General features: G+C 45.5%; 2 protein-coding genes and 1 non-coding gene across 12 annotated transcripts in view; 1 reads left to right on the top strand and 2 right to left on the bottom strand.

Annotated features, from left to right (window-relative positions):
* Positions 1–7889, top strand: part of LOC140499940 (long-chain-fatty-acid--CoA ligase ACSBG2-like) — a 71905-nt gene extending 64016 nt beyond the window's left edge. For all 7 annotated transcript variants that reach the window (XM_072601985.1, XM_072601981.1, XM_072601980.1 and 4 more), the window contains 3 exons: positions 241–380; positions 1813–2059; positions 4331–7889. In XM_072601985.1, the coding sequence (XP_072458086.1) occupies positions 241–380; positions 1813–2059; positions 4331–4404 (461 nt within the window). In that variant the 3' untranslated portion in view covers positions 4405–7889. The remainder of the gene's footprint in view (positions 1–240; positions 381–1812; positions 2060–4330) is intronic.
* LOC140502945 (U6 spliceosomal RNA) lies at positions 5257–5363 on the bottom strand. Its single transcript, XR_011966662.1, has one exon. It is a non-coding gene; the product is annotated as a U6 spliceosomal RNA (small nuclear RNA).
* MLLT1 (MLLT1 super elongation complex subunit) overlaps positions 7540–16004 on the bottom strand; it is an 89534-nt gene continuing 81069 nt past the window's right edge. For all 4 annotated transcript variants that reach the window (XM_072601990.1, XM_072601991.1, XM_072601988.1 and 1 more), the window contains 5 exons: positions 15785–15893; positions 13829–13928; positions 12288–12359; positions 11633–11704; positions 7540–10991 (listed from right to left, as the gene is read on the bottom strand). In XM_072601990.1, the coding sequence (XP_072458091.1) occupies positions 10863–10991; positions 11633–11704; positions 12288–12359; positions 13829–13928; positions 15785–15893 (482 nt within the window). In that variant the 3' untranslated portion in view covers positions 7540–10862. The remainder of the gene's footprint in view (positions 10992–11632; positions 11705–12287; positions 12360–13828; positions 13929–15784; positions 15894–16004) is intronic.

The raw sequence follows: 16004 nt of genomic DNA on the forward strand, positions 1-16004 counted from the left end.
AATGGGAATTGTTCTGTGAACTGTAAAGGGCTCTGTACAATGCGGGTTGCTCTGTAAATGGTAGAGTGTTCTGTAAACTGCCAAGTGCTCTGTATAATGAATTGCTTTGTAGAATGTAAAGCACTGGAGGGGATATAGGTTATTTCTATTTTGAAGAATGTAGTTACCTTGTTGACAAAATAAAATATTTCCTTATGTCCTAAAAAGCATTTTCCCCCCCTTTTTTTGGTACTGTTTTAGAAATCATCATTACCAATGAAGGGGAAAGAATCTTTCCTGTTCCAATTGAGGATATGCTCAAGAATAATATTCCCATTATCTGCCATGCCATGATCGTGGGAAACCAAGCCAAGTTCCTGAGTGTATTGCTGACACTAAAGGTCTTTTGCTTTATTAATGGGCCCTTATGGGACACTGGGTAGGGGTGGTAGTGATATCCTTACTGAGCCATTCACTCTTCAGTGGGAATACAGTATGCCTAAAAACCATGGTCAGCCAAACCTCTACTCTGCCACCTAAGTGTCCTGCCCAGGTTCCAACCCCTGGATAGGAACTTGCTGTTCACAAAACAGGGCAAAAACTTGTGGCACTCAAGCTATCAGCATTCTGTGGCTAGCTCTATTGTGCTGAGGGCTCAAGGGTTACAAAGACATGTAGGCTCAGTCCATGTTTTCAGGTGCCTTAGATTCTGTATTGACTGGGAGAGATAAGATAAAAGAAGGAATCCCTCCCTAGCTGTCTTCAAAGCACAATTCAAATAGCTCCTCCTACACTAGACCTTCCTCGACCACTAATGCTTCTATTACCCTTAGTACCCCTATTCTAGTACCCCTCCCTCAAATTTAACTGCCAAGGGGTCACATTGGGCTAGTCTTGGAGTGAGGATGACTTTGCTTGGTGGCCATCCCTCTCTGACACGCAGTGGCTCTGCGATCCTGGGATGTTCGCTTAAATGTCTCCATGCCCTAAGTAACTCTTAAAAGTGCTGATCTGAATTGGTAGAGGCATTTTCCTTACCAAGAGTTCACCTATACTAATGAAATCACTGGTCTGGTCTATTTACTTATGCAGGGCATCCCAAAAGTCTTAGTGCAAATTTTGGAGGGCTTTTTGTCCAATTTTTTTAATGGCTTATGACAACACTGAAGCTTTTGGGACACCCTGTATATATACATGTTGGTTTTTCTCGATAGAATAGTACCTTGAGGGTAGGAACTGTTTTCATCTTTGTATCACTAGAGAACCAGGGCAGTACCTGGCACGTTGGGCACAAGACACTCCATCTCCTAACACCAGGCATTTCCACTCGTTGTCTCTCATGTCTCTGTCCTTCATCTCCATTTCATGGCTCCCCTGACTTCCTATGGCTAAAACCTCAAGGCTGACAGTTTTCTCAGGGCTGGCAGTTTTTCTCCATTACATCTTTCCAGTTTATTCTGTCTATAGTTCATTTGTACCTAGTCCTTTGCATGTTATCTCTCCCATTCAACAATGCCTCATTGAAAGCAAGGACTGTCTTTTATCCTTGCATGCCCAGAATCTAGGTGGCACATAGTAGGCACTTATAAATACTTACTGACTGACTAGTTGGCTGAGTACCAGGGAAACAGTTTAGGCAGTGAGTCCAATAGGAGCGATTCTTGGGGAGCAGTTTCTTTTGGGTGAGATTAGCTGGTTAGTTTGACCTATCTCCAGGCAGAGGAGTCCTTGGCTTTGGGGCAAATCTTTGGAATCATATCCAGGGTGAGGGATGGGGGCACACATCATGGGTAGGTGGAGAAGCATTCATTTCCAGGGTGATTTCTCCCACAGTGTGAGGTCAATGAGGACACAGGTGAACCCCGTAGCATACTGACTAAAGAAGTCATCAATTTTTGCCGAAGGAACAATAGTAAGGCCACCAAAGTGACTGACATCACAAATAACCAAGACCCCGTCATTGATGACATAATACAGAGAGGCATTGATGAAATCAACGAACAAACTGACTATGATTCTCACAAGATCCTCAAGTGGAAAGTCCTAGAGAAGGACTTCTCAATTACGGGTGGAGAACTAGGTAGGTGGAAATCCTGAGTGGGAACTTTAGAATCTGGAACATCAAAGCTGGAAGGCACCTTAGAACATACACATTAGAAATGGAAAGAAACTTAGAATATAAGCCGTTAGGGCTAAGTGGGTCCTTAGACTCTTGAAGCCAGAAGGGTCCACAGGGATCTCAAGTCCAACTGCCCCACCTCCATCCCCTTTACAGTTCTAGGGGAAACCGAGGTCAGAAAGGAAGAAAACTGACAGTATATTCAATAGACCACCATTAGATCAAGAGTTTCTGACTCCTGACCTCTTTCCAGGCTCTTTCCAGACCAGGGGCTCTGAAGGTTGTTGGATCAGTGAAAAAGGGTAGGATGCTAGGTAAAGTCTGAGCAGTTTGATTCTTAAAGATTAATATGCATTATTAATATTTTCTCCTTCAACTTAAGTCTAGATAACCAACAAGTCAATCCCTGATTTGTACTGTTTGAGATTCCCAAGGTGTACATGCTGCCAGAGGAAATTTCTGTGGGAGCTAGCTCTAGCGTACCCACTCCGGTCCTCCCTCTACCTTGCTTTTTAGTTAGTAATGTTGAGGGTCTTGGGTCCCACAAAATCTTCAAAAAGATGTGCTCTGAACACTGGCTGCATATTCCAGCTGAAAGTGCTCTTTAGCATTTAGTGCAATCCCTTCTTTCTATCAATGAGTGAATTGAGGCACAGAGTTGGAATGGGTTTGCCATGGTCCCACAGTAAGTGACAGAACCAAGATCAAACAGGTCCTCTAGACTTGAGGAAGGTGTAAAAGAGCCTCACAGGTAGAGGGTGAACATGATAAGAGACCCGTTTAGTCAGAACTCAGGATTTAGACAGGTGAATGAGATACAAAGATAGTGATGTAAGGAGGGAGAGACGATAGAAAGAGGAAAGACTTGAAGTCAGAGGACCTGGGTTCAAATTCTGCCACTGTCACTTATCATTTGTATGATTTTGGGCAAGTCACTTAAATTCTCTGGGTCTCTATTTTATCAAAGGGAATATGAGGGGGAGCCCTTTTCAGCTCTAGGCCCTATGACTCTCTGAACACAACTCTCACATAATTATGTAGGTTTAGTTTCTGTTTAGTTTGGTCCTTTAAAAAGTCTTACCTGGTACTATGTATAAATAATGGGATGCATTTGGGCTAGGAACAAGCACCCCCTGATTGGAGGCCTGCATGACAAGGAATGCGTCCCTCTCCCCAGGTACAGTAACATTTGTACTGCTTTCCCTCTCAGTGTACCTGGAGGAAGAACTTTGTAAACTGGAGGGCACTCCGATAACATAAGCTACAATTCTTCTGAAAGCTTTTCAAGCACAGATAGAGCAAAAATTTAAAAAAGCAAAACCAATTTTGAGCAACTCTTGCAATCTCATCAGTGAGTTTTCATGAACATGGGCAGATTTCAAGTGGGGCAGTGCAGGTACTCCCTCTACTGGTGTAGTTCACTCGGATGTCTGCCCTACCAGGCAGCTCTCACAGTGGATCTGCCCCCTGCACTGGGGTTTTCTGTGCTATTAGTAAGGTATGTACACAGTCCATGTCTCACTCTTCATTGGCCCTGCCTCCCTTTTGGTTTATACGTATTCTTGCTGATGCTACCTCCCATATACAGAGATCATTGGTAACAAGCTGTAGCCTGTTTATATTGCCCAGGTGTCTTTCCATTCTTCGTGGGTCCCCTTGCAGTTGTGATTCTTTTGACACCTTGGTATCCCAGGATTCAGTTAGATTTCACAATTAGAAAAACAGTAGCAGCAGGAGGCAATATTTCTTTGGTCCTTTCCAGTTTGCAAAATGGTGAGGAAAGTAATACAAGAATTATTACTTTATAGAAAAACTGAGGCTTAGAGAGGTAGCAAGAACTCTGGATTTGGAATCTTGGCTCTAAGATGTGTCAGCTGTGTGATAGGGAATGTTCCTTCCCCTCTCTGCATCTCAGTTTCCTCCTCTGTAAAACGAGGGGCTTGGATTTGATCTTCAAGAACCCTTCCAAAATCTTCAAATTCTCCAAGGGGAAATGATGTGCCCAAGATGACTCAGCTGTCAGACTGAAATTCAAATCTAGGTCTTCTGATTCCAATTCCTGGGACTCTTTGCCCAAGTCTGCTCCTCATATAGGAATGTTATCTTTGTCTTTGTCTCTCTCACACCCAGAAGCTTGAGAGAGAGCAGCACCATTAGGGGCTTTCGTCTTTTCCCTTTTCTGGAGGGGCCTCAGCCTTTATGGGATCTGCTCATTGTTCTTCTCTCCCTTAGGTCCAACCTCCAAGATGAGACGGTCGCACATCACCAGAATGTACCAAACGACAATTGCCAGTTTCTATATCTAGTTCTCTTTGTTGTCTGGGTGTCCAGGCTGCTACTGACCATGGAAGGTTCTCTTTCTTTTTTTACCATTCGAATGTGACTCCATAAAGAATGTGATGATCCTGCATTTGCCACAGTGTTTATCCTTCTCTTGGAGAATAGGTTTTAAAATAAAAATACACCTTCCACAGGAGATCAGATAATCCTCTGTCCTGGTTTGACTCAGTCCAGGGTGGCATTCTTTGGTCTCCACTACCAAAGAAATGGTGAGTCATTTACCTTGATAGTTCAAAGGAATTCTGATATCCGTGTGGGACCTCCCTCTACCAGAACAGGCTCAAGTGCCCCCATCCTGTGTAATCTTGGTGTATGCCTTTCTATAAATTCTCCTGAGTGGATCTGCCCCAGACTTCTGATGTTTGGGGGATCCCAGTGCCTGTAAGCTTCTCTCTCATTCCATGTCTGGACTGTCTTCTTTTCGTCACACCTGCCACTTTTACATGATTCTGGTGAAAGCACTGTTTCCTAACCCCCTGTATTTACCTGCTAATCTAGCTCACAGATGCAAGACAACACATGAAAGTAACGGGAAAAAAAAACCCCAAAGTGCAAGTTAACAATGTCTATCGCTCCCACAGGGCAGACTTCACAGCGTGGAGACCGAAGTTGTAAACTCAGGACACTAACAAACTTGAATGAGATTTGAATTTTCTTTGTTGCTTTTTTTGCTACCCCCAGCTCTGTGAATAAGCAGATTTTTAAGTTTCATAAACCATAGCCCCAGTCCAGGAGAGCAGATGCCCATTTCTACACATTTTAATTATGAATCTGCCATAGGGTGGTGCATTTGTCAGTCATTATAACTTTTTTAATTAAAAAATATGGAAAGATTCATGAATTTGCGTGTCATCCTTGTGCAAGGGCCATGCTAATCTTCTCTGTATCGTTCCAATCTTAGTGTATATGCTGCCGAAGCAAGCACCAGTTACTATAACTCTTGAGGACTGTTTACCATGCCCTCAAATTGTAGAATTACACAATCCCAGAACGCCAGAGCTCATCCAGTCCAACACATACTTGAATGAGATCCCCTCCACAACTACCAACAAATGGTCATTCAGCCTAGACCTGAAGACCTCCAGTAAGGGTAAACCCAGGAAGACGACTTCTTAGGAAGTTGTTCCTTAATCTGTAAACCCAAAACCTACCTCCTTCCAAATTCAAATCACTGTGATGTATTGATGTATATTCACACTGACCAAATTATACATCTGTGAAGTGTAAGATACTTCCTGTACATAAAATATGATTTTATACCTTTTCCTGAAGGACCCCCAAGAATCAGCAGTTTGAGGCTCTTCTCTGAGCTGTCATTTGCAAAAGAAACAAAAAGGGGGACAATCCAAAGGGGTAGACTGTGAGGTAATGGCTAAGGCCTTAGTACATTAATAACTGACCACAAGTCTGAGACTGGTGAGTTTGGTGTCTTTCAAAGCAGACAAAATTCTCTTAACCTTTACCTCACTACATTTTCCTTGGGGCCATATCAGTTTATCCTGGATATTTTAACAGGGTCAGAAGACAGATAGGTCAGGAGAGCTCTATAGACACGGAACACCTGAATTTCCCCCAAGCACCTGTTGAAAGTTTCTCATGCTAACCTTGTGGACAAAATGGAGGGATTTGAGATAGATGAGACTACAGCTAAGTACATTCAGAAAGTGATGGAATGCTTAGTCTCCAAGAACAGGATCTACAGTTGGAAGAAGTACCCACACTAACAAAATCCTAGATCTATTAAAGTAAAGCCATGGGCTATCAATGAAAAATCTTATTTCAATATTATACTCAGGTAAAGGTTGAGGAGGGCCATCCTAGTTCTTATGGAAACCCAAATGCTCCCAAAGTTGGAAAGAGCTGGACTAGTAAACATTAGCAATACATTTACTGAACGCCATCAATGCTTACCAACCATTTTTTCCCCTCAATTTATGGATAGCAAACGTATGGATAGACATCAACTACTAAGTAGCAGAGAGATATTATTTTGCTTGATTGTAGGGAAAAACTCCTTAACAAGGAAAGCTGTGCAGAAGTGGAATGACAGTTGGTGAAGTCTTCAAGTAGAAGCCAGGTGACAACTTGTTGGGCAATTTCCTGAGGGGAGCACTCCATTGGGTGGGGAACTGTCGTCTATACCTTCTGAGATCTTGTCTAGCTTGTGTTCTGTTGCTTTTGGCCTGGATCTTCCTTGTAGTCTGCTCACACATTTTTCAAGGAAAGTCTCTTTTTAAAGATTGTGGGGGAAGGAGAGGCAAGCTTGGTTCTTTCTTCCCAAGGGGAGGTCAGTCTCATGAGCTAAGGTGAGGCCAGACTCTTCTTGCTCCTTGTCCTGAGTGATGATTCGACACCAGTAACCCAAGACTTGCCTTTTTGCCTTTGGACATTTCCCTGGGTCCCCCCAACCCCTCTGTTTTCCTCAGAGCTCCTCTGTTGTCTCCTTAGGTCTCAAGTTTTCAATGCCAGCAGCTTTCACTGTTAATGATCTCTTCAGAGAGAGGATTCTTTAGTTCAGCCTTTTGTGTCTGAGCACACCAGAAATCAGAATCAAAGCCCTGGAAATGAAGGCTGGTTGACCTAAAGCCCTGAGACCAGAAGACCTACAGGAGATAATGTGCCCTTCGGAGAAGGCTGGGCTGGGGCTAAAAGCATTAACTTACATTTTATGACTTGCAGCACTCAGGTTTCCTATGCATCTTCCTTACAACCACTTTATGAAGCAGCTAGGGTGCTATGCACATCTTCCATGTGATGCAACTGAGGCTTGGGGATGTGAAGGGACTTGTCTGGGGTCACATGGTTAGTACAGAAAGCAGATCAGTTCTGTTCAGGCCACTGCCCATCTTTAAATAGAGTGTGAGCACCAAGGAAGGCTAGCCTCATCCCAGGTGGACTGATTAAAGGGTTTGGGAGCCTGGGAGCTTCAGCAGTGGCTCTACAATCATGATGCTATGGAGCTACTCCCATGGGGATGGGTTGGTTCCTTTTGTAAACCACTGAAACCGCTCTTTCAGGGGATTTCCCACCCCAGTGGCAGGAGTCTAGATGACAAACCAGAACATTAAAAAAAAAAAACCCCAAAAAACTGTCAGTCTCCAGACTTTTCCCATCTTACTTTATTTCACTGTTTTCTATAAAACTCCTCTGGAATTTCACAATTTAACAAAAATGTTTAAAATCCAGGACAGAAACGATCCTGTAACTTATTACAAACATGATTCTCCTCATTTCTTGGATCCAGGAGTTTGTCTCCAGGCAGAAGAACATATTAATTAGTTCAGTGCCAGAGATGTTCTGTTAAAAACCCTCCTGCGATAGAAGGTATTGAATACCTTTGCTTTCGGCATTTTTTGTTCATTCAAAGACACAGCAGAATACAAGGAATTAACACTCAGTTTGAGGCTTGTGTACTTACATACTGTCTGTAAGGAGTGCAAAGGCAAGTCCCTCTCTCCTACTCCAGTCTGGCAGTCCTCGCCAGTTGGGGCGGGGCCCACAGCAGGTATGGTGTGTGTGGGGGATGCTCCGGAAACACTTCCAGGGCTTCTGTAGAAACATGAGTGCTGGGGGAGGCCCCCACAGCCTGCTGACATCCAAAGGGACACACCTGACAAACCTTAACAAGCACAGGGACTTTTTTTTTCCTTAGGGGTTAGGGGTAGGGTAAGGGAGAAGAATCCAGGACATTATCCAGCAGAGTAAGTTAGAACAATCTGGCAGGCATTCCCCTGGCAAGAACAAAGGGACTGAGGGCTGGGTCCCTGCCCTCACCTCCCTCATTCCTTGTGTCCAAGCCTCCTGGAGGAAAGCCAACTTTCTGACTAACCAGTGCTTAAGGAATCTGCTCCTGATTAAGGGAATAAACACAGGCTGGGGTCAACGGCCCTTGAACCCCTAAAAGGCTCTTAAAAAAATAAAAAAATTCCTGAAGCCACAGATATCTCAGGACTGTGCCAGTTATAAGGTTGCCACTGGCAACTCAACTGTTGGCTATGACTGGGCTTCCTGTCTGCATAATTCAGGCCAGCTAATTTTGTCCACTTTTGGGGGGAGGCAAGCTTAGAGACAACTGCCAATTAGGGGAATGCTAGGAAATCTGCCTCTTAGACATGTCTGCCATGAGTATGGAGTACAGGAAACATGGTGTACTTTCTAACACTCCAAAGATATGGCTGTTACCATCAATCAGGGCAGAGAGTGCGGGTAGGAGATGAGAAGCTTCTCTTTTGAGGTCTGATGCACAGAATCGGTGTTTCTGGGGTGATCAGATTGCAAAAAGCACCCATTATAATTTTCCTTGGGGGCCTCAAATGATGGGACTTTTCTACTGAAAGTTGCCATCTGGAAGTGCCAGAGGCCACCAAGGAAGGAGAGACTTGAGTGCTGCCCCAAGGGGGTTCCCCAGAGCTAAGACTTGTTTAGGGAAGTCCTATCCCCAGTGCAACTGGCTGACAGTGAGGACATGGCTGCAACTGGATGGAGTGAGGTATGTGGGGAGAGTGGTATCTTAGGTGCTACTGCAGTAAGGGCACCACTATGTGGCCCAAATACTCTGTCTTCTCCCCAGCCGTTCCCAGTACAGAAAATCTAATGCTCTCACAGTTCAAACACGAGTGCAAGGACTGGGGTAGGGCAGGGTGGGGTTTGTTCTATAGCAAGAAGGAAAGAGATGTGCATGCTTTCAGGACAGCTGGGCCAAGGGCTAATGCTGAGTTGGTAGGGAGATTGGTTGTTCTTATGGGGCTTCTATCTAACGTTGTGCCAGAGCCAGGGGAAGAACTGACCTGGCCAGATCTTGGCATTAAAAGAAACAAAGGGGGTGGGATGGGGGAAGGGATGAGGGAGGTGGTACACAATGGGACCCTAGTGAACAGGAAGTGGATCCAGGTGGCCCCACGCTAACATGCTCATTATCTATCACCACAGAATAAACAGCTGCGCCAGAGCTGACAGACAAACGGGAGGGCATAGAGAGGGAGGAAACCAGGATTGGGTAGAAGACAAGAGTCCGGCTACCAGGAGCCCGAGTGTTACCTGGAGCAGAGGGGAAAGCGCAGAGGAGTGCCCCAATCATCCTGGGGCTCGGTCTGATCCAATCTTTTGCTTTTCTCCCACCTTATTTGGCAAAAGCTCCATTTTCAAAGTTCAAAGAGTACTAAACAAAAGGGAAGAAGAGCTGGATCCAGGAGGCAGCTTTAAACCACACTGTGTCCTGCTACCAAATAGAGTCAGTGCTCAGAATCCACTGCTAGTTTCACTAGGCGAGCATGTGTGTGCATGGGTGTCAGAAGGCTTCCTCCCTCGGGCAGAAGCCATTGCTCCTTAGTATTCACTGGGGCTGAGCCGAGAGGTCTTAAACATGGCCTGGGCCAGTCAGCATCCACGACCCAACATTCCCTTGTTCTGGTTTCCTTGGGCAGAGGCAAAAAGTTGCGATGGGAAGGGACTTGGAGGAGTCAGGCAGTGGGGACAGGGAGAAATGGCCTGGACAACAATGCCCTTTCACCCTGACTGACTTCTGGATATAGCAACTAAACCAACCTTCCCCACATCATTCCAAAAATCCTTTTCCATTTTTAAAGTCAAACCTTAATAACTGCCTTCCTCTTCCCATGTGCCATTGTGATTCAGAACAAGGACCAGGAATACACATCCTGAAACTGGAAGCCCGACTTGGCGCTCATACATACATACATACATATATAGAATATATAGAGAATATATACAGCATACAGAGGCTTGGAATCCTAGGACAGTTAAAGCAGACTGGAAGGAGGGAGGCTCAGAACTCGGCCACCCTGCTTACGGCTGAGACACTAGGCATCCTTGCCACAGAGCCAGACTGATGCCTTCCCAAGACCTGGGTGGGAATTGTACTTGTACCAAACTGTTCAGGGAGGGGAAAAATAGGACAGGCCCAAAGGATGGGGGAGGGGATCAGGGTTTCTATTCCACAGGAGCCGACCCAGACGGCTCAGGAAGTCCCAACTGTCAAACCATAGGCCCCCAAAATGAACAACCCCACCCAGAGCTGGGAAAAGGCAGCTGCTGCATTGGGGGCTGGTTGCGAGGTCAGATGAAGAAACCGTTTGCTGTGGCGCCAGTCAAGTTCTTCCTGTCTCAAAAGAGAGACCCGATGTGTTTCTTGACACAAGCAGTTTTCAAAGTCAAACCGAATACGCTGACTCTCTGTGGGGGAGGGATGCTCGTCTCCTCTTGCTCTGCTCAGACCTGTGCCCAGGACTCTTCCCGTAGCTAAGGGGAGAGGCCTGTTGAGCTGTGCGTTCAGAGAGCATGGCTGTTCGCTAAGGCAGTGCTGCGGGTGAATTGAGAGAGTAAGGTCTACTTGTGGGGACTGGTTTCCTGGTACTGGGAGACTGGCCTGACGGTTTCCCAAGGCGCCCGCCGTCTGGACCCAGTGTCATGTGGCCCCGGCCTCGAGGTAACTCTGCAGCTTGCGGACGGTGGTCTCATCCAGGGAGAAAAGGTCAAAGTCAAAGGTGGTGTTGGTGACATTAAAGTGTCCGGTCTCCTCGATGAGGTTGACAATCTGAAAGAGAGGAGGCAGGGAGCTTACTTGGGGAAAGTTGTGTGGAGGAGGAAGCCAAGGCCACAAGGGGACATCTGTTCTCCAGACATCATCAAGAGAACTAGGAGGGAGCCATGAGCCAGGGAGGGAGTAGGCAACCAGGCTTTATGTCAAGAGCCCTTGGGGCTAGGTGAAAAGCCAGCCTGGCCATCGATATCCAGCCCAAGAACCCAAGGATACTGGTCTTGTCCCCACATCTAAGCATATAAATTAGAAATACCGTGCAGCCAAGGGCAACCCAAGTATGGGGTCATCTTTAATTTTGAGTTTGGGAGTGTGAAGAAATCCTTGTTGGCAAGGGCTTCCCCACACTAAGTAAACTAAAGCTACCCCATGGGTTGCCCTTGGCTTCATGGTATCCGAGGAACCAATATGTGGTGCATAAAGCTAGCTCTCAGGGGACCACTTAGGGTTTCCCCACATCTTTAGGGCAGAGGAGGGCCTGAGCTGCCTCCCTATGTGTCATCCCAGGATCCAATCATCACTCACAGGAACACTGTCTGCCTCTTCTTGATGGCCAGACTCTGGTCCTGCAGGTGAAGTCTCACTGTGCCTAAGGGATCTGGACCAAAGGGACCATAGAGAAAGGTAAGGACCGATACCTGCTGCAGCACATTGCGTTCACGGAGGGCCATGAGCCGCCGGTGAAGCTCCACCAACTCATCTGTGTAGGCCTGCAGTGGAAGGCTTGGGTGAACTCAGGCACTTACCCAGGGTATCTCCCCCTTTACCCCACAGCTGACCCCCTTGCTCCTTCCTTCTTGTGAGTTGGTTGAGGAGCAGAAGGGATGAAACTAGCCAGAAATTATCTGTAGGACTGTCCTAAGGCAGGAAGGTAACTTAGGGTTCCTGACTCACATCGGGGTATTTCAGGCACAGAGACTACACACACTCCTTAGGAAGTTCAACTGGAGTCATTAAAGAGCCCAAGAGGGGTAGCTTCAGAGTGCAGACACCCAAAGGTTCCAGTTAAAACTCTTATTTTCCCTTCTGGAAATCTGCTCCAGGGTCAGGAATCTGTGACAGACTGAATGGGTCAGCTCTACTGGTGCTGTGAAAGCCAGTGAAAGAAAGGGAGGAGGCCAGAAGATCCTGGCCCTAAGACTAATTTCATCTGAGACAGAGAGTTAAAGCTCAGAGAAGTAGAAGGAAAGATGTAACACTGAATTTTTCTGCCACCCTTATGGTCTTTAGACAGGAGACATCCCTGACCTCTGATTGGCCTTTTTCATGACATTTTTCCCAATCCCAGTTCACCTTGTCGTATGTTCCCTTCTTTAGAATTTTTTCTGGTTTGCTGCAGGATTCTGGACTCTTCCTTCCAGACGCCTAGAGGATTTAAAAAAGAAAATTTCAGCTTTATTAAAAGTTTCTGTTTCAGGTAATAAATCCAAAGGTTGGAGAATGTCTCAACACACTATAGTATAGGAACACAATTACATTAATGCACTATTAATGGCCCTTTTTTCAGGGGGCAACTGGGGTTAAATGACTTGCCTAGGGGGTCACACAGCTAATAAGGAAGCCAAATCTGAACTCCTCCTGACTCCAGGGTCATTATTAATGTTAATGCACTAAAACGACATACGAAAGCTACAAAGAAATAATGGGAAGACTGCTGCAGAATAAATTCAGCAGCACTAGGACACTAACTAAGCTTTGAAAACATAATATTAATCAATCCCCATAGTCTCCTTTACTTAAGTTTCTGTCCCCACTTCAATTGATCCTGCCCAGAATTACTAACGTAATTTTCTTAAAACACAGGTCTGATGAGGTCCCTCTGTACTTCCCCTACCTCACATACCCTATGACTCTCTACTGAAACTCCAGGATCAAATACAGGTATCCTCAAGGTCTTAGGGCAATTTTAAGCTTCAATCTTGTTCAATAATAGTACAGAATTCTTTGGCATTTGGAACTCTCTACAATTCCCTCTCCCAATCCCCTTTTCTTCCAGTCTTCTTTAGCCAGACAGGCTAGATTGTCTCCTGTCTCTGGATCTTGGTGCTGGCTGTAGAACATGCCTGGAATCCCTGCCCTCCTCCTCACTTCTTCTCTGAGAACCCTTGGCTTCTGTCTACCTTCAACTCAGATCACTTTGGCAAGAGACCTTTCACTTCTAAGGGTCCTGTAACCATTCTGGAGGCACAGATATATGCCCACATTGTCTCTCTTGTTAGACTACAAGCTCCTTCAGGGCAGAGATGATGTTTCTAACCACAGCAGAGTCCACAAAGACTATCAACTGCCTTATTTTCCCCACTATGTTTCTATCAGTGCGGGCTAAAATGGTATTACCTTTTTTGAACCCTCCATCCTTGGGACTCAGATGGATCTTGGGAGTCCACTAAAATCTTTTTTTCTTATGAACTGAGGGCTAGTCAATGCCTCCCCAATTCTGTACTTGGAATCACAACACTTCCTAAGAAAAAAGTTCGGTAAGGTATTTCTCAAAGAAGTCAAACTCCTTTACCTCATTAGTCCCAGGCAAATGAAGTCCATTAAACTGTGACTAAACTCCCCACTAAGAAGAGCCCTGAGATTTTGCTGCGTGGGGGGCTCTAGTGCAATGCCAGGGCACTATAAGAATAAATCCACTCTGATCACAAGTTCATATTGGTCCCTAGCACTTAACTGCCTAGAGACATCTAAGTGAGGCATCCTAATGAGCACATAGACCTTTTTCCCTGATGACAATGCTATTAGGAATGGTTGTAAAGGGCAGGGCTGAAAGACAAAAAGTTCAGGACTATGTGCCTCCCTGCTCTTTCTTCTTTCCTTTCCTCCCCAAATACCTTGCTGTTGGCTGGAGGCAGTTTCTGAGCAGGTTGGGGCTCTCGACTGGGCAGGCAAGAGTCTGCACTGTTGTCACTATCACTGTCACTGAAACTCAACCTGAAAATGAGAGAGAAGGAGAGTATATAAAGGTAAGCAGTCTATTTGCAGGCTCTCGTGCTCCAGGTAGAGCCCTGTGTGATCCACGTGACATTGTTCCCATGCCAAGGGGTAGGTCATTGTTCTGCTGAGGCCTCTGTGATCAACTGCTGGCTTCATCCTTCTAGTGAGACCCCTTTACATCCGGATGGGCTCAGAATATCTGAGAATTACCAGACTGGGGGAATGAAATCCTTCCCAGCTCCTAGGGCCCACAGCAATTATATAAACTGGTAGGTCACAGTGTCTGTACCACGAAGTACAGAACGACCTGCTAGGGCTCCAGCCTCTCCTCATGGGCTGAAACAAACTGGAAACCTCCTTAGGCTATTTTCTCTGCATGGAATGACCTTCCTTCTTTTTACCTGTTGAATTCTTACCCATTCTTTAAGGGTTGAATAAAAGGCCACTTTCATCATGATGCTTTTCCTAGTTTGTTCTGGTAGTTAATAATTCTGCTCCTCAGAAGTCCGTTTGTTCTCAGACCTATCTAATGCACTAATTATACAACACTAAATATCTGTGTTTCCATCTTATCCTTTCTCCCTACTAGGTGATGAAATTAGGGAATTGTAGTTAACTTTTTGCCTTTCCGTGGTTTCTACTACAGGATTCTGCAGGTAGTAGGTACTTCGTATACACTAGGTTCTTGTTGGGGAAGGAGGGTAGGGTCCAAAAGGGACTTTGCAAACCAGAGTGCTAATACAGACCTCTTGTCCAAGGTCACAAAAGCTGAGTGAGCTACCCCACATACAGCTGAGCCAAGCCAAGCCAGAAAGCCACTTCCGCCCAAAGTTTCCAGGGGTCAGCTAAGAGACCAAAGCCAACATTAGACTGAAGTGGTTTGCTGTCAAGTGAGCATGTGTAAACAGACAAGCAAACCACTGATGTCATGGAACACATTAAGTAGCCTGGCAGTATGGAGCCAGGATGTTGCTGGCTCATAGTAAAGAAATATGGGCAGGCTGCTGTAGTTCTTGACCAATCTGAGCAGTGTTCAAAAATAACCTCAGAGAGAGCTCAGTTGCCTGTCCTAAGTAGAGAGATAGACTGAGAAATGGGGAATTTGCTCCCTGACTATTTAGGATCATAGGTCTGGGAAGGATATTGCAGATCATTTAGTCAATTAACAAATTAGGAAACTAAGGCCCAAAGAGGGGGGCACAGTAAGTAGCACAGCCAAGATTCAAACTCAAATCCTTTGATTCCAAAATCCTGGGCTCTTTCCCTGGATTATCCAGCCGCCTTCTTCAAGGGCAGATTGTAAGGGTCAGGGAGCAATCACTTGAAAATGCTTTGAAATTTAAGAAGGTCTGTCTCCTGAATCTTGGGGGCCTACAACCTACTCCAGGGCTAGATCTGTCTTATCTGGGCTCTGGTCTCCATAAAAGATGTCGGATGAACATCTCACTTCTGATTAAGAGAACCAAGAACAACTGATTCACTCACAGAACATGGACAAGCCCACCCCTGTCCCCCAACCCCACCATCAGTCAGTTTCCTCTCTAGAAAACAAGACAGGTTATCTAGAAAGTCTCTCCTGGCTCAGCAGCTGGATTTTCAGATTCTTTCCAGCTCTAACATTCTATGCTACATGCTACCTTCTTGCTCTGATGTTTTATGTTCCCAGGTCCCTTTCAACTATAACATTTTATATTCTAAGCGTCAACATTTTATTTCTTAAGGTCCTTCTCAGACGTAATATGACCTGCAGTAATTGTAACACCAAAGGGAAAGATTCTCCACTGATACCAGCAGGCTGATTCTAACTCTAGACGGTAGACAGGAAGAGGACAGTCTTGGAACTTGTTTATCACCTGGAATCTCTGCCTGGGTTTGTTTTGACAGCTGCCTCCTCACCAGAAGAGGAATCGTCTTCATCTGATTCCTCTGATTGTAGGTCTTCCACCATAGAACGCAAGGGGCCTGAGTTTTTGGGGGAGATGGGAAAAGATAATATTGAATACACTGGCCTTAACAGAAATCACTATTACATAGTCAAGAACTGGAAAGAATCTCTGACAGTGCAACAGATAT

Source organism: Notamacropus eugenii, chromosome 4 (assembly GCF_028372415.1).
Source record: "Notamacropus eugenii isolate mMacEug1 chromosome 4, mMacEug1.pri_v2, whole genome shotgun sequence".
Lineage (NCBI taxonomy): Eukaryota > Metazoa > Chordata > Mammalia > Diprotodontia > Macropodidae > Notamacropus > Notamacropus eugenii.